This window comes from Coturnix japonica, chromosome 6 (genome assembly GCF_001577835.2).
Source record: "Coturnix japonica isolate 7356 chromosome 6, Coturnix japonica 2.1, whole genome shotgun sequence".
Classification (NCBI taxonomy): Eukaryota; Metazoa; Chordata; class Aves; order Galliformes; family Phasianidae; genus Coturnix; species Coturnix japonica.
The window spans coordinates 20,490,717-20,508,859 of NC_029521.1; the positions used below are offsets into that span (position 1 = coordinate 20,490,717).

At 47.8% G+C, this 18,143-nt stretch overlaps 1 protein-coding gene across 4 annotated transcripts in view; it reads left to right on the top strand.

The window, feature by feature from the left end:
* Positions 1–232: 232 nt before the first annotated feature.
* The window catches only part of CNNM2 (cyclin and CBS domain divalent metal cation transport mediator 2), a 93,348-nt gene continuing 75,437 nt past the window's right edge, over positions 233–18,143 (top strand). The window contains exon 1 of one of the 4 annotated variants that reach the window (XM_032445543.1): positions 233–1,967. In XM_032445543.1, the coding sequence (XP_032301434.1) occupies positions 380–1,967 (1,588 nt within the window). In that variant the 5' untranslated portion in view covers positions 233–379. The remainder of the gene's footprint in view (positions 1,968–18,143) is intronic. The other 3 variants (XM_015866921.2, XM_015866919.2, XM_015866920.2) reach the window with 3 other exon arrangements.

The window sequence follows — 18,143 nt, forward strand, 5'->3', positions numbered from 1 at the left end:
CATATCCGCTCTGCTATTGGTCGGCTCCCCGCCGCCGGCCCCGCCCCCGCCTCCCGCCGTACACACGGAGTCACGCGCCGCCCGTCCCGCGGTGGCCGCCGAGCGCCGTGCTCAGGCCCCGCCCCCCCGTTCGGCTGCGGGCTCCTATTGGCTGATCCCGGCCCAGGCCCCGCCCCCTGGCGGCGGTGGCTGCGTTGTGGGCGGGGCGGCGCTGATGCCGCTCGCTGTGAGCCGGGCCCGGCCCCGCAGTGTCCGCCCGTCGGGTCCCGCTCTCGGCCGCTCCCGCCCCAGCGCCCGCCGCCACCGCCGTGTGTCCGGGCCCGGCCGCAGGCGCACAGCGGCGATGCGGGGCCGCGGCGGCGCCGAGCCCTGACTAAAGATGGCCGCGCTGCCCGGTGGGAACATGGCGGGGGGCGGCCGGGGGGCGCGGGTGGAGCCGCTGCTGCCGCTGCCGCCGCCGCTGCTGCTGCTGCTGCTGCTGCTGCTGCTCGCCGCCTGTCCCGGCCCACGGACACCGGCAGCCGCCGCCGCCGCCGCGCCGCCCGCAGCGCCCAGCGCGGAGGAGACGGTGATTATCGGGCTGCGGCTGGAGGACACGGACGACGTCTCCTTCATGGAGGGGGGAGCGCTGCGGGTGAGCGAGAGGACGCGGGTGAAGCTGCGGGTGTACGGGCAGAACATCAACAACGAGACGTGGTCGCGCATCGCCTTCACGGAGCACGAGCGGCGGCGGGGCGGGCGGGCGGCGGCGGGGGCGGCGGGGCGAGGAGGAGCGGGAGGCGGCGGAGCGGCGGGAGGCGGCGGAGCCCCGCAGCGCTGCGGCATCCGAACGTCGGACATCATCATCCTGCCGCACATCGTGCTCAACCGCCGCACGTCGGGCATCATCGAGATCGAGATCAAACCGCTGCGCAAGACCGAGAAGAGCAAGTCGTACTACCTGTGCACATCCGTGTCCGCCGCCGCGCTCGGGCCCGGGGCCGCCGGGAGGATGGTGGACGCCGAGGGGCGGGACGGGCCCCCGCCGTGGGGAGAGACCGCGTGGATCTACCACGACGGGGAGGACACCAAGATGATCGTGGGCGAGGAGAAGAAGTTCCTGCTGCCCTTCTGGCTGCAGGTGATCTTCATCTCGCTGCTGCTCTGCCTCTCGGGCATGTTCAGCGGCCTCAACCTGGGCCTCATGGCCCTGGACCCCATGGAGCTGCGCATCGTGCAGAACTGCGGCACCGACAAGGAGAAGAACTACGCCAAGCGCATCGAGCCCGTGCGCCGCCAGGGCAACTACCTGCTGTGCTCCCTCCTGCTGGGCAACGTCCTGGTCAACACCACGCTGACCATCCTGCTGGACGACATCGCCGGCTCGGGGCTGGTGGCCGTGGTGGTCTCCACCATCGGTATCGTCATCTTCGGCGAGATCGTGCCGCAGGCCATTTGCTCTCGGCACGGCCTGGCCGTGGGCGCCAACACCATCTTCCTCACCAAGTTTTTCATGATGATGACCTTCCCGGCCTCCTACCCGGTCAGCAAACTGCTGGACTGCGTGCTGGGCCAGGAGATCGGTACGGTCTACAACCGTGAGAAGTTGCTGGAGATGCTGCGGGTCACCGACCCTTACAATGACCTGGTCAAGGAGGAGCTCAACATCATACAGGGAGCCCTGGAGCTGCGCACCAAGACGGTGGAGGACGTGATGACTCCGCTCCGAGACTGCTTCATGATCACCGCCGAGGCCGTGCTGGACTTCAACACTATGTCTGAGATCATGGAGAGCGGCTACACCCGCATCCCCGTTTTTGAGGGCGACCGGTCCAACATCGTGGACCTGCTCTTCGTCAAGGACCTGGCTTTCGTGGACCCTGACGACTGCACTCTGCTCAAGACCATCACCCGCTTCTACAACCACCCGCTGCACTTCGTCTTCAATGACACCAAGCTGGACGCCATGCTGGAGGAGTTCAAGAAAGGTGGGCTGGCAGCGGGGCGGGAGCTGTGGGTGCTATGGGGAGCTCAGAGGTGTGCAGGGGGGCAACGAGAGGCCGCACTTATGGCATCAGAAGCTTTTCTGATCTGGGGCTGGACGATGGTTTGTGCCCCGGCCTCTTTTCCCCGCTCCTGGGATGTGTGTGTGGGCACTGTGCCAGGCACGTTTCTTTTTCCACTCGTCTGCCCATCGTGGCAGGAATTGCTGACGTGAATCTGCAGCCGTTGCTCGGCCGCATCTCTCCGTGCTTTTTCAGCTGGCCCCTGGTGCAGGTCGCTCCTCTCCTCCTTGCTCATCGCACACACGTGCTGAGATAAACACGGCGTTCCCACTCCATTCATTGGCTCTGCTGGCCGCCTTCAGCCCTGCGGTTGTGTTGCTGTTACTGTGATTGATGCTTTGATCCGGTGACTCAGGCAGTGTCGGAGCTTTGCGGTGTATTTGAGTGCGCCTGTTAGTGCTGCACTTTGGGTCGTGGGCTTTCTTATTGAGCTTGTCCCTTGCCCTGAGAACCACACTCAGCTATGTCTGAATTTGCCTTGTATCAGACTCAGGAGTTACCTGGAAGAGAGCTCTGTGCATTCAGTAAATGGTCTTTCCAGTTAATAAATTGCAATGTCCACCTACGTTTCCAGGTGCTGTTTGGTCCATGCACTGGGCTGTGACAGTACAGTGTTCGGTCTGTTCCCTCCTTAACCCAGGGTGGGTGATTTGAGCGTTATGCTGTTGGTTTCCTTTTTTTCCTTTCGCTCTCAGAGAAGGCAAATGTACTCCTGCATTTTGCAGAGCAGAACTGCAGTTCTGTTTACCTCCTGCCTCAGTGTAATGGTGGGGAAATCCTACTCTGCTTCAGAGCTGTTAAGTGGGAAAGGTGGGAGAGCCTTGACTGTGGTTTCAGTGCTGCAGAATCTGTGGCTGGGATCTGGGAACCTGAGTTACGTCACCTCACTGCTGGCTGGTGACTGTGGATTTTGCTGTCTGTGTGGTCACGGTGCTTTTTCCCCTCTGTTTGTCTGACTCCAGACAGCACCATGTGGTTCTGAGCCTGCAGCCAGGCTTAGTGCGTCTGAAAAATTAATGTTACATAGGAGGATGCTTTATTCCCTGGCTGAGGGAGGTGAAGTTCACCTGTGTGTTAGTCCTTTGATTTAATAGCTGGCAGAACCAGGTAAGCGTTTCAATCCTGGTATTGTGGCAGAGCCAGTTATGCCTCCTTTGCTTTTCTGAAATTTGTGATTAAAACAGGCTTTGTAATTCCCCTGGGCTGTTGGACCAGAGGATGCTCTTACTGACAGCCAGTGAGCCTCCCCTGCTGCACCAGGATGCTTCCCAGCAGCACAGGTTTAGGACAGCTTACCCCAATGCGTGTGCCCTCCTGCATTCTATGGTGGTGGTTTAATTCAGGGTACTTCCATCCTACCCAGCATTTACTCCCCAGCAGTTATGCTGGTGGGTCTGCATCGACAAGCCCTGGGGTTAGGACGAGCTGTGTCTTAACTGGTTTCTCTTTAAACAAACAGATACGGTGGAAATAAATGGCTTCCTTTGTCCTTTGAAATGAATGTAAATAACTGATAGCTTGCTTGATCTGGCATAGCGTGGTGTCTTTTGCAAGAGTTCTTCAAACTTTCTTCTTTGTAGCAACCTTGCCAAATTCCCATGAGAATGTACAAATTAAGGGTGAGAATCAAATTGCACGTTGCTCTCTGGTACAACGCTGGAAATAAATAAGCTTACAGTTCTTAATCACCCCTTTCCCACCGCACTGACCTTCCACTGCCTGCTTCAAAGCCCTGGGTGCTGCCCAAAGAGCCTTTGCTGCTGTCAGAGCAGCGGGCAGCTCTGGGGACGGTGCTGCTGTCACTGAAACGCTTCAGTCTGATCAAGGGAAGAGGCTTTTCTTAAAGAGGTTTGGAAATGAGCTGAATGGGTGGGGTTATGAAGTGCACTTTTTGGGCAGGAACAAAATATTTTTAACCCAAACATAGGATGGAGGCTCACGAGGAGGAGGTGAAGAGCCAAGCACGGCGGGATAGATGTCCTTATGCTGTTGGAGGATGGAGCTGGTAATTCGGTGCTTGGGCAGGCGGGAAGGAGGGTTTGGTGCTGAGCCTGTTCTTCGTGTTCTTTGCCCACAGCTGCAAAATGAATATATGTTTCACTTCTACGCTGCCAGGCAAGAAACTTAATTTTGAGAGAGCTGCAGCACATTCCCATTCCCTTGCTGCTCTAATCTCTTGAAGTATGAATAAACGTGACTTCTGAAGCAGTCTGCAGGAACGCTTTTCTTCTAGAAAGCATTGTTCGTTTTAAAACAAATAAAAAGCTGTTGAAAGTGGAGCAGTTTTCTATTCCTGTTGACAGACCTCGAACCCCTACCAGCACTGCCAAGCCTGTCTGCCAGCGAGCTGTGCAGGCAGCGTGTACTGCTTGACTCTGACCCATTCGGCTCCAGCTTAATGCAAGGAAGTACAAGGTACCCTTTACCTTAGGCAAGGGCATGCAGTGAGCAAAGTCAGGCAGTTCAAAGATGCGTCTCGTTGGTCTGCCATCGTCTCCAGGATCAGTCAGTACCCAGCTCCTGAGGTGCGGTGAGGAGCATATGAACAAGGGAGTCACTTTTGGAAGGAAGCTAAGGGCTATCTGCACTGCTCTCCTTCCCCTGCTGATCGGTGTCTGGGCTTTTTTTCCCTTTTGACAGTTTTCCTAGGGTTCTGTTCAAATCCTCGTTGGCACTTGCTCATAGTGTTTTTCACTGGCAGATCTCTGCGTGTGTGATCCCAAATCCAAAGCGTTCTATTTCTAGCTCCCTGCATGCCACAGCTACAAGAATTCAGCTTGAAAAGCCCTGTGCTGTAATACTAATATTTGAAGATTGGCCCACTTTTTACAAGCCGTTGTACAGCTGCTCTCCTGGTGGCCTGGACAGCTTCAACATACAGCAGTTTCTCAGCCATGCTCCTCCTTATCTGTCCTTGCAGATCTGGGGACTTGGAGCTGTGTGTTTTGATTTCATTTATCTGCCTCTGCTATTAGGTTATAATAAAAGATTGGAGTTAATAACCCATTACAAAGAAGTCGTGGTGATTGTGCAGCAGTTCTGAGCTCTTATTTTCTAATCACATGGCAACCTGGAGGAAATTCCTAGATTCCTTATTAAAATTATTACCAACTGGACCATAAAAGATTTTTCTTCCCTAAAACCTTGTCAGTTTTACTTGATGATCTTTTCTTCACACTCTGTTGATCTTGTATCATCTGTTTGTTTTAATAGTGTGCGTGTTTAGTGTGGACCCAGGACCCTGCCTGTTTCTTTTTCAGCTCCTACCCTGCTCCCAGGGAAGCCACAGGAACCAGAAACATAAAACCCTTACTTTTAATGGGAACAGAGGGGAATGCCCAGATGTATTTACTCCTCTTTTGAGTACACAGGTGATCATTTTGTCAGCAAGACAGCAAGTGACTGGTAGCCCACAGACCCAAAGCTCAGCATTGCTGCTGTTCTGATCCGAGTTCTTTCTGCTGATGGTCATTTACCTTTCTGGTACTCGTCAAACCTGCATTTTTAGGTGGCTGCTTTCCTGGTCCCTTTTGAGTTTTATGGCTTTCCATTCTGATGAACCCAGGCTTCCCATAAGGAAAGGTCCAGGGTGGAGACTTCATGTGTGGTGAGGACTGGGGAGCTGTAGGTGGGAAAGAATTTGCCCACCAAGATCCAGAAGACTCAGACTGATGTGCCTGCAGATTTGTTCCCTGAGCAGATATTACATGTGGGGGTGGGGGCTGCCATGTGACAGAGGCTTCTTGGCTGCCTGACAGCGTGGCACCCACAGGGTCAGAGCTGCCAGGAGCTCTGCTGCCCTTGCAGAATGCTGGGGGTGTGTGCCTGCGGCGCTGCCAAGGGCAGACGTGGGCTGCTGTGGGCGGCCATCCTGCTGGCATGTGGAGAGGGGGGTGTTGAGATCAGCCCCTACTCCTCTTGGGGTCCTGGCTGCTACTCTTTGTTAAAGCCCAGGAGAAGATGAGCAGTAGAGGTTTGAATCTGATACTTGTGCTGGGAATGGTTCTTGATTGCTTTCTAATTGTTAAGATTGCCCGTTGCTCAGCAAAGACAAGATGATGCTGTTTTCTCCACAGCATTTGCCAAGTTAGCAGACTCCTTTCTACTCTAAAAGTAATCCTGCAAGGGAACCAGGCTCCTTTCTGCTTTCTCTTTGTCTGTAAATGTTATCTGCCATGGAAAGAGCAGACTTCAAACTTCAGCTGTATAGACAGCAGCATTTAGTGGCAATTCTGAAGCAGAATAGAGAGGAAGGGCCTCAACTTCTGTGCAAGCCCAGTTGTGCAGCTGAATGGTTGGGCAGTGCAGCCATCTCTCACCAAGCTACGATTCAGGAACTTCTGAAACTAAATACATTGTCTTTAATAAACTGCCTACAGGTTTGCTCCTTTCTGTGAGTGAGTCTAATCAACATGGAAGCTTTGTCAGCTTTTGTGTGTAGGTGATCAGTAATAGTGTGGTATCTCCCATCAGTTGCTTTGTAACACAAGTGGCAGAAGGAGACGGATCTAAAGGTTGCGTTGCTGATTGTGATCTCTGGAAGATGCTAAACTAGGAATGAAATGCTCTTGTGGTTTTGCTGTTCAGTCAAAGATCAGAAATACTACAATGGAAGATATCTGTACAATATTATTTGATGCTAAAGTATCATAGAGTAGCTTGAGTTGGAATGGACCTTGAAGATCATCCTGTCCCCTACTAGGTCAGGCTGCTCAGGGCCCAGTATGAAAGCATTATAATGCGGTTTTTGATTATGTGATTATTGTCTATCCAGGATCTCTGGGTAGCCACATGATGGAAGAAGTGAACCTGAGATATTCTCAGCCTCTTCAGTGCTCTGTGCCAAAGCAAATGTTCGGGACAAAATTGTCTACTGTTTAATGTAGTAATATAGTAGACCCATTTCTTTCTTTCTTTCTTTTAATTTAATGTATCAAGTCCATTCTGAAACATAAATATTGAGTCATTCACAATTATAGGAGTGGCCAAACCATCCAAAGACAGTTTCCCTTTTGGCACACTGTAATATTGCTCAAGCTGGTTTTAGAGGAAAGGAGGGAGCTGGCCAGCTCACATTTCATAGATGTTCACTGCCTCAGTCCCCTCCCTTCTCTGTTGAAGGAATCAAACACTATAGTGCTTGGGATTATGAGCAAGGTTTTTAGGGCACTTAGTTTGTAGCATCACTGACACTCAACTGGAGAGAGGAATAGTGTCAGATTTTGTCTTGCTCACTTGAAGAGCAGACATAGTACAGAGGAGGGAAGATATGGAGAATGTGAAGACTTGTTTTTAAGCACTTTGTAGTGTATGCTTAATATTAAGAGTTGTAAATCAGTTTTATAGCTGCTTCAGTACTATAAAGTGGCCTAGAATGAAGGGAGTGTCTGAGCAGTGTGCTGAATGGGACTTTTTCCATTAATACTTAAGAACTCTCATTTTCATTAGCTGATGTGCCTCTGTAGAGCTGTGGTGTATTTGCCAGTCTGGGTGAACCAATTGCACTTCTAGTACCAAGTCCTTTACGGTTTGACTCATGGAGCTTATAAAACACAGACTCAGTGCAGACTCTTCTGAACCATACTCCGGTGAGTGTGCCCTGGCACACTCAAGACCATCCAGTGATGGATTTTTATTTCACTTTTTCTGTGGTTATGCTGATAAAGTGAGATCTGTCAGTCACTTCTGATGGAATCCACCTCTTTCCTTTGGCCTAGGAATCAACATGGCCCAATACGTGCTCAGCTCTGCTGAGTCTAGATTTAAATGATGTTACAAGATCAGAACACAGAGGGTAGAGAGATTTGTTTCTTAGAGCAAAGCCCTTAGAGCTTAGAGAGCAGCTTCATGCTGCATATACCTGGTCAGTTTGTCTTTCCATTCCTGGTCCCAGTAATGTAGAGGCTTTGTTTCTTCCAAACTTGTCTCTACTAACTCTTTTCAGTCTTCCATTATTCATAAATACTCTCTTCTCTGTTTATGGTTCTGTCTGTACTAACTTCGCTCTGAAGGGTTGGGAGTAGTGGCCCTTGGAGACCTTTGAGCCATTGTTCTTATGCTTTGTGTTAAAACTGCCTGGCAGCATTGCAGAATTCGGGTAGACAGCCAGATTTCACTGAACAGAAGAGTGATTTTCAGGATTTGCTACACTTCTGTGTTGTCTATGGTATATACATTGAAAGGGCCACCTGTCTTTGGTAGTTGTGTTGGTTTTGTGCACGGCCTTTAAATGCAAGAGGTGGGTGACTGGGTCAGCTGGAGTGTTGGAAAACAGGGTTCTCACATGGGTGTTTGTGGTTATTCTTGTGATTTAGAGACATGAGTCAATCTTGCTCTTTACCTACTAGTGATGGTATCTTGAGAGTTCTAGTAAACAAATTCTAGGAAAGCAACTTGGCTTGTAATTGAGTTGTCTTCAAGTTCCCAAAGCCTTAAACTGGACAGAAACCTCAGAGCTAAAAGCTCGTGTGAGTGGGACTTGTCTCTTTGCATCAAACATTATTCCTTGTAAACAAAGTCAGGTACAGTAATTTCAGTGTTTAAACATGAAGCAACAGCCCTTCTCATCAAGGAATTGTAATTTGGAGGGTAGAGCAAGTGCGATGCCCGTCAATCTGGGAACTGCAACCTGGTGATTACTGGGGCCTCAAGAGTTATAAGTTAATGTGATTCTGCCGCAGTTAATCAGTAACCAAGCAAGAGCTTTGCTCCAGCCGACAGAGCTGGGGCCAGGAGATGAGCGCATATGTTTAGTATGAAAGATCTGTATAGTTTTGTTCTGTGTGATGCTTTCTGTTGGGATTGCACCATCCTCTTGCTGGCAGTCCTAAAGGGATCACGCTTCAAATGAGAGTGATGTTGTAAGGCTGTCCCTGTGGGGTGAGCCATGTCATTGAGACTGGCTTCTCACGCACTCAGTTGAGGATCTCTCCTGCAAGAAGCCTGAATGACAGTTGTTCTTTTATAGTGAGCTTTTATGGTGATATAATCTCTTAAGTGATACAACAGAGTCATCCATGGCAGTTGACCATTATGGAGTGGAGATGAAGTAGGCTTTTTTACCTACTTGTCCACGGTAATCAGAGCAACAAAATGCTGACTCTGCCTCCGAGTTGGTCACTCTGCTACCAGCAAACAGTTTTAAGAAGGATCTTGCCATTTCTGGTTTCCTTCCAGCACTCCACCTCCTGCTTTCGGAAGATCGTCCTGCCTGCCCTTTGCACTATGGGGTTCAAAGTGCAGCCTTGCTGAGCAGGAGTCTGCAGGCCCCCCTTCTGGGCGGCAGTTATGTGAGGACAGGGGTGAGCGGGTGCCCACTTTTATTGCTCGTGGATTGCTTGTCAGCATATTCTGATTTCCTACAACAGCAACAAAAAAAAAAGGAAGACAACCTTCTGCCGGTATGAACTTGTTCTTGATAAAAATTTATATCTGGCACCAAGAGTAGGTGTGGCTGTGCGTTTTAGGCAAGCTGCAGGCTTAGTTCTTCCTATCTAGGCTGGGACATCTTTCCATTTGAAGCAAGTACAGCTCTTACAGTTACAATTCCCATACACAGCAAGTGCAGACAGGGGCCCTAATTTAGTATTACAGGGCACCCAGTAAGAGGTTTCAGTTAAATGCTGCCCTTCTGCAGTAGGGCCGAGCTGTGAATTATCCAGTAACGCTGACTTGAGTGCCAAGGGACAGCACTAAGCTGGTTTTGCTTCAGGATGGATAAATTAGCGTGACGTGTTTTTCCTGTGTGAATTCATGTTTTTTCACCCATGCATAACTGAGATACATGTGTAGAAAATAAAAGCTGAAAGAAAAAGTTTTTAGTGCTGTGAGGGTTGTAGGCCCATGTTGGATGAAGACTTCTGGAGTAGGCCTTGCTGTCCAACAAGAGAGGATGCCCCACCACAGGGTAAGGTAGCTCCCAGTATGGGCTGCTTTACCCTGCTCTATGGCTGTGACTTGGCCTTTGATGTGTGCTGGTTCCCTGCCCTCACTGGAATGACTTTTATCTTCTCCTCGGTATTCCAGTTTGCCTGGAGCCTTTTGGGGTGGTTAAGGCATAGCTACATTCAAGGACTTCATCATTTGCACTGGGAGTACTTTTTCTTCATAGCTCAAGCATTTCTCCAACACAAAGTGAATGGCATTTCTCTAAGAAAAATAAAAATCCTTTTGTAAATCATTGTTTTTCTCTCTCATTGAAAATCCCATACAGTGTGCTTTAGACTTAACATCAGCTACTAAATGGTTGCCTGCAATGACAAGCCTAAAAACCTCCTTGTATCATATGTTTGCATGTGACCCTTACAGAGGTCATAACAACCTTCAAGTTTTGTTCCTTTTCCATATGATAAAGTCAGCCTCTGTCATAACCAGGACCGACAGTTTAGTAGCTCTGTCTGTTGAGCTCAAAAGGCCTGAGGGGGGTTATGATCGCTAATGTGGAACTGCTTTGCCAGTAGCTTACTGGTTTAATCCAGCTCATGCTGTACTGACTGAGCGCTCCCAAGAAAAACCTGGACACCACAGAGCTGCACAGTTCACCCCACAGGCTGTCTTGGTGGGGGGTGAAGTCTTCTCAACATGGGAATCCCCTGAGGTTAGAGCTGGAGGAAGGCAGTGAGGGAACTTAATTACCTACATAATGGATGCAGTCTCCAAAAACGACAGCAATCTGTTACTTGATGCCTGTTGGAAGGTGGAACCTGTCAGTGCAGTAGTAGGGTGCGCAGCCAATATACGAGCAAATACAGTAGCGTTCTTTTCCCCTGCTTTTTCCAATGCCCCTGGGGTGAAAGGTGGGGCTGAAGGATTCCCCATGCTGCCTGATGCATCACAGATGGGAATCCCAATCTCTCCTGCTCTCCCTGGGGGCACACCTGCTGCATATAGGATGAGATGTCTACCAGGTGAGCTCTGATGTTAAGGGCTTCATTCTGCTGATGTTTTTCTTGCCTACCAGAACAGCTATTTTGAATTTTCTATTTTATTTTTTTGCTGTAAACTTTCTCTTTTATATGTGAGAGACAAACAGGGGAAGGGAGCTGGGAGGAGGGAAGATGTATATACCTCTGAGCATTGATGGCACTTTGTTTTCTGACTCCTGGTCTGAAAGGTGGATTTGAACATGTTACTTGCTTGCTGTTTGAACGTGGCCCAGAGGTAAGAGGCCTTAATATGTTTCTCCTTTGTAAATCATCAATCTCTCATCTTCCAGTAAAGGAAAGAATTTGGGAGAACAGCTTCCAAGAGTAATAGCCATCTCAGCCCCATGCAATGCGCAGGCTCCAACTCAGAAGTTCCAAGGAAAATATTCAGAGAGGGGAAACTTATCTAGCTGTATCCCTGTCCATTTCCTAATGAGGCTTCTGGGTTTTGAAGATAGATCAGTATTTCATTTATTTATTAGTTTTCCAAATAGTTCCAGGATGGCTGCATATCTGTTAACTCTGTGGAATATCTTAATCCAAGAGCCCAGGATGTTCGTTTAACAGATGTGGCGACATGATTGTGTTTGATTGATACACAAGGGAGCAGGTGATGAGGTTGGTGGGAAAAGCTCCACTTACAGAATAAGAGTCTGTGCTGGCATTACCTGAGATGAGAAGCAGAGCTCTCCATTTTGCCAAGATTCAAGCTGTTTGCCTGTTTTTTTGCATTCATGTTGCCCACTTTGATGGTGTGTCAGAGAAATACAGCTAAGAGCATGTTCCCCTTGAAAGGGAAGAGTTTGGATGGCATTTGGAAATCCAAAAGATCAAATTGTCATACAAGCTGCTATGGCTTCTTTTTGTGCTTCAGTTATTTTGCACTAGAATGAGAAATATTTTCTGTTCTCTTATGCTGGCTTATGCAGAACCATTCAGCAGGTACATTTCTGCTTTTCTCCTGTAATTTTAGGTATATAACATGAGTTTGGTTTGCCCTTCATGTAAGAGGTTTCTTATGTGACCGTTGCAACTTTCTGTGGACTGACAGTCCAACTAATGAGTCATATTTTGGTTTCTCTTGCCCTGAGGTTATTATCTCTCAGTGTCTTTATTTAGTGTCATCACTGTGCAAACTGATGTGTAGTACTCTTGGCACTCTTTGTTGGCAGAAAGTGAAGAAAGGAGAGACGGGGAGATAGTAGCTACAGGTGAGATGAGGCCATCTGCTAAAGAAGTGAAGACAGAGTTAAGGTGAATGCCCTAGCAGTTAATGGTTTATTCTGTGTAGTTTATGGATACTAAAATTAGTGCCGTAAAGTTCACTGTCGAATGATTTCTAACCCCTTACTGACCCAGGAGTTTGTGATCTGTTTTTTTTCCTTACTGTGTCAGAGGCACCATTTATCCTTTTTATCCCATGTGTCTTTTGTTTTCAGACAGCTTTAAAGTAACGTTCAGCTTATGATTGATTGCGCACTAAATGTTTTTCTGTTTTGGCTGGGCTGAAAACCTAGTAGGCAAGTTTTTAAGTGGCAAGACTGTTGTTACTGCTTTAATTCCCACTCTTGTGCAATCATGGAATCATTTGAGTTGGAAGGGTCCCTTCAAAGCCATGTTGTCCAACTCCCCTGTAATGAACAGTGACACCTACAGCTCCATCAGGTTGCTCACTGCAAGAGAAATGTGTGAGTAGATCTCCTTTCTGAGAGGTAACAAGGTGTTGACCAAAGTAAAACAAAAAACATTGGCTCCATCATGAGAAAGGAATATTCTCAAGCTTATTTTCTTGTGTTGACTGGAAAGCTGGTTTTACACTGTGGACAGGTTTGTTTCTCTAGAATTATTGCTCGTAATTGCTGTACTTTCAAAGGAGTTTTGAACCATTTGGGTGAGGGGTGCAGTGACACAGGTCTGGGCCTGGTCTCACTGCTGGTGAAATTTGATCTGAAAGGGGTGGTTGAATTGGACTTTTCCTCTTATTTCTATATATGCTGTTGTGACATGGGTAATAATGGCAAGTGCATCGTGTGCAAGATGTGCCCTCTTGATGGATCAGCCCTGCTCTGTGGTTGTGCAGGCTTACTCTCCTGTATAGCACACTCCATCTTTCTCTGGGTGTGTTGGCAGACTGGATTCTGCCACAAGTGGCTTGATGTTAGAGAAAATGTACTTCTTCCTGGTTTTGAATCCCTTTGTGTTGCATCAGGGTGATGGAGGCTGTGATGGCAGGTGTAGGCAGGGCAGCTCCAGAAGGACGTGCAAGGACGAGATGGAGTGTTGCAACCTCAGAACTGTTAACCTTTACGAGCTGCATGGGGCGGATGTGTCATTGCTTTTGCCCCCACTCATGTGCATTTTTACCTGTGACATACCAAGCAAATGGCTTTCTGCCTCAGAGATGGCGAAGGGTTGTTAAACCTGTTTGACTTCGAGTCAGTCATTCTGGGGATCCACTTGTGTGAGGGGCAGGAGCTACAAAAGCTCTCTCTTGTGCCCGAGGTCATTTCTGCAGGACATGCACTTAGGGCAAAAGCTTTTGTATCAGTTGGTAAAGGTGGTTGAGTTTTACTGAGTGCTTACAAGGTCTGGTAGATCGTCCCTCCAGGGTCAGATGAGGAAGCTGCAGGGCTTATGGGGAAACTGCCGCCCCAGTATAACAAGCCAGTGACTCCTCACCATAGGGGTGTGCTTGAGAATGGTGTTTGAAGATACTATTAGAGAAGAAATAGAACATTAAACTAGGTCTGCAGTTTGTGGTTTAAAGCTAAATACTAAGGTTACTGCTGCTTGATGTACACACTTAAAGCAATACAAAAAGCTTAGCAGTTCTTGAAGACAATAGTCACATGCTTCTTATTTTCTCTGTGAGAACAAACTGGTTTTAACATGCGTAGCTGACTGCATTAATGCCCGTCTCAGTGCTATCATGTGCACACAGATGTGTCTTGACAGCAGTCATATCTTGGGAGATGGCACGTTTTTAGTAGGTGACAATAATACTGAACAAAGCCGTTAGCACTTATGGTGTGCTTATGGTGTTTTATCTTATTACACATACTGTAACATCCTACGAAATGGTTGAGACAAGGCTGAGCACGGGGGTGGATGGGAGGAATCCAGAAACTCTGAAAGGGGGAAAAGTGCTGTTATTCAGTGCGTGGGGGAAGGTTAAAGCACTGAATGCAGAAAATAAAAGCTATGATGGAAAATTAGGGAAAAAATAGCAGTAAAAGCTACTGATTAGGGTAATTGCTGAAGTATGTGACCTTACTCTGCTGTTCTTGTCGCAGCCAGCATGCTCCTGGTTTGCCGGTAGAGCTTGCATGCCCTTCTGGTGTGTCTCAGTGATCCATAAAGTCACTAAAACAGGTGCTACTGACAGGAAAATGAGCTTTCCTCTTAGTGCTCCACCGAAGGATGTGACTCATCGCTGAAGTGATGGTTCGTTTAGCAGAGCAGTTGAGTTAAAAGTGTGGAACTTGTCAGGTTTTTCACTGATAACTATTTCCTTTGGGTATTTCTTGTGTTATGGAGTCAGCAAATAAGATTTTGAAGGTGGGTGCTGGTCTATTAGGAATTGGATTGGAGATGTAAATGTAACTTAAGTGAGCCTCAACACTGGTATCTGCTTGGTAGTAAAGTTCTGCTAGTTTCAAACCTAAAGAAAAATACTAATTTGATCCCTTAACCCGTCAGCTCCTTCTTTGCTCCTGTTTTCTGTTTGGGTGTTGTAGTTTTGGCGTGTTTTTGGAAAGGGCACTGGGAAAATTAGCAAACGTTTTTCAAACAAAAGATGGTTTGTCTTTGTGGCTGGGAGGGCTGATTTGGACTTGCTCTGTATTTCTTTTTTTTTGTTGTTTGTTTGTTTGGAAAACTGAAGTTCTTAGAAATTAGATGGCCTTGGCTTTCTTTGTTCTCTTCTGTCTCAGACATCTGTATCAGCTCTCTCACCGAGCTCTTTATCTTGCTTGGCTTTTCTGTGGATGCCTGGAGGCCTTGGCTCACATTCTCAAGAGTGTCCACTGGTTCAAGAAGCCATCACTGCTATCAAATTACCTTGACAGCTGTTGTCCCATTTCATATTTGCCATTCCCTCCCCCTGGCTCCCTTGTGATTTTTGGCAGAAACTGTGGCTATTGAGCAATAAAACTTGGATCTGTGAATCCTATTGCTGGTGGGAAAATGAGATGAGAGCATACTAGTTAATGCCTTGCAACTTGACTTCTTGCTGATATATAATCAGTAGCATCTTTGTTTAAAAACAAAACCTACCACTAGCTACTCTGTGGTTCAAATGGATGGTTCATTTACTGTTCATCCGGAGTTGTGTGATAAGTGCTGATCTCTATAATAGTGCACTCTGCATAATGATATATATGACCAGGCAAGCTCTTGATCTGAAGCCCTTGACAAATTCCTATGCCTGAGGACTGCAAAAACAGCTATGATGCTCATGTAAATGAGTATTCCTGCAAAAGTAATCCATAAAGACTGTTCACTTTTGTCTTTGTTTTTGTTTTGCTTCCTGGATTACCTTACTCCAGGACAGAGCTCATGTAGTGCCTTCTAGTAGATGTTAAAGGTGACCCTACAATAAGTGATCAGTCTTGATTGGATTCAAATTAGCAAAATGTAGAGGTGATGTGAAGGGGTTCATCCTTTGTGCTTGTTTGGGGATTTCATTGCCTTTCTTTTTAATCATAAAACACTTTTGACAACTGACAGAAGTGGGATCAGCCATCATAACAGAGCTGCCATCTCTGAAATCCTCTCCTTCTGAAGATGCCATGCATCTCCTCTGTCAGTTGTTTGAGAAGTTGGCTGGTGTGTGGTACTGTCTAATCTCCACTGATAATTTTCTTGTCCCTGTTGGAACACGTCAGCAACTAAATTTTGTGTAAGATACTGGGAAAATTAGGGAGGAAGGAAGGAGCAGGTCTTAATTGGAAGGATGACTGAAAGAAAACGATTAAGGCATGCAGAACACTTGGTTCCAAGCAACGCATATAGGAAAAGCAAATTAAAAAATTCTTTTGCTTTCAACATGCATGATTTATTAGCTGATAACATTAGTGTGAAATGTGAAGCTTGTAAAAGTCTGGATCAGACCAGCCTTAATGCGTGTCTTACAGCTCCTAAGTACTGTGCTGAAAGGGGAAGACTGGGCTCCTTCTGCAGTGTGTGCTAGGGCTGCATGGTGTGTGTCAGTGGGCAGGGTGTTCTGAGCAGCTGGTGCGTGGTGTTGTGTAGGGGGTGGAATCACAGCTCTGGGCTGTGGGTGTAAATCTGGGGGCTGGTGCACTGTCCTGGTAGGGACCAGTGGGTCATGGCACACCGTGGGTCTTGGGTGCTGGTGGGTCCTCTTGGGCTGTGCCAGGGGGCAGCCAGGGCATAATGCGGCCAGCTGGGACGTCAGGGAAATGTGAAAAACATGAGTGTGAAGATGGTGTCCTCTGACTTGCGAAGTCTCTATGTCAACATCACCTCAGAAAAGAAATAAAAGGGAGTACAATAGAGAACAGATTGCATCTATGTGAAGAATGCATGAAATGCTCCTCTGCTAGCTGTCACGTTTGGGCTGCAAGGTGAGATGCTGAGTTTTCTGTTGCCATATAGGGAAGTAACTCTCTTTTCTTCTCCCTGCCTCCTGAAAGAAAACAAAATTCTCTATTTGGTGTACAGCTTAATTGAAGAGATTAAAAAAAAAAGGTGGTAAATTATCTTTCCTGCCCAGCATCCCTTGATATTCCAGCCCTTAGTGTAAGATTAAATAAGGTGCTCCTTGGGCTGTTCGCTTAACGGAGATCACAGAAAGCACTAGAAACACTGGAGTGTCCTGCGATCCTGGCAAGTCTTGCGTTACGCAGCTACGGTTATTGTAGCAGTAGGAGACTTGTTAGTTTTCCAACTGCAGTTCCCAGTGAACGCGTCTGCTCTGCGGTGTGGACTCCTGCATGCTCAGTGTTAAAATAGTTCTATAGCTTTCAGGCATCTTGCATTTCAACTATGGGTGGAGAAACAAGCGTTGGCCTTTAAGGCAGGGGTTTCAAAGCTTTTTGATATCAAAGGCCATGTTGACAACTTGGCAAGAGCTTGTGGGCCCATGTGTGTTAGATCTTTAGGATATGAGCTGACTTGCTGCAGGCGTTGGAAAGGATGTTTTGCATTGTTTAAGTGTATTGTCAGGTGTGCTAAATCCTGGCTTTGCAGCGTAGCTGCTGAAGGGTCTCCTGCTCTCGTGCTAGCTTGGCTTGCTTTGCTGTCAGCCAGAGAGGGGCCAACCTGGTCTCCTCCAGCTCCTGTCTTGCTCTCCAGTCTCCTCTACTTAAACCCGCTGTTGTGAAGAATCCCAGCTCTTGCAGCAACTGTGGCGTCAAAAAGCAGTTTTGTAAGCAGGTTGTGGGGTAGAAGGAAGAGGCTCAACCTCACCCTGGTGTGGGAAAGCTGAAGGATTCTGCAAACCCAGGAGAGCTGCCGGTTCTGGCAGGGCAGAGCTTGTCTATCCTGGTCAAGGTCTTAGAGGTCTCACCAGGTTACTCGCTTGTTGACTGTTTGAAATACCAGCATGTAGCTTCCGCTCTGCTCTTGCACTTTCCAACCTTACTGAACAGCCGCTCTGCTTTCTCATGCTGAGTGCAATAACTTTGTTATTTTGCTGCACTATTCGAGCACCTTTGGGATGATGGAGGAACATCTTACCAGTACGTAAAGAACTGTGCTCTACCTCTGTAAGGAGGTTTGTTTTCATCTTGTGAGGCAAGTACAAAGGTCAGTGCTACAACAGAGTGTAGAAGGATAAATGCAATGTGCTTAGATATACAAAAGGCTTTTAAGATCGGCTCTGCTGGTGTGGGGTGCACCAGGATAACTGGGTGCTTGCCTGGCTCATGGATATAGACTGCAGCTTGCTGGAAGGAGCAAAGCAAGCTTAAGTGCTTCTGCTTTGAAATGCAGTCAGGTTTTGGATTCAGGGTGGAGGCTTGCTTTCAGAGCCATGCTGCTTTGCGTAGAAGACTAAACACCAAATCTGTAGCAGTTCGAAGTGGGAGCAAGTTCTCCTAATGCCCAGTCATGTGCTTTCACCACAAAGACCCTGTTTCTTCTTTTACTTAACTGAAGAATTCCATTAGATCAAAAGCTAGTTAAGGAAAATAGAGCCCCATGTGGTCCT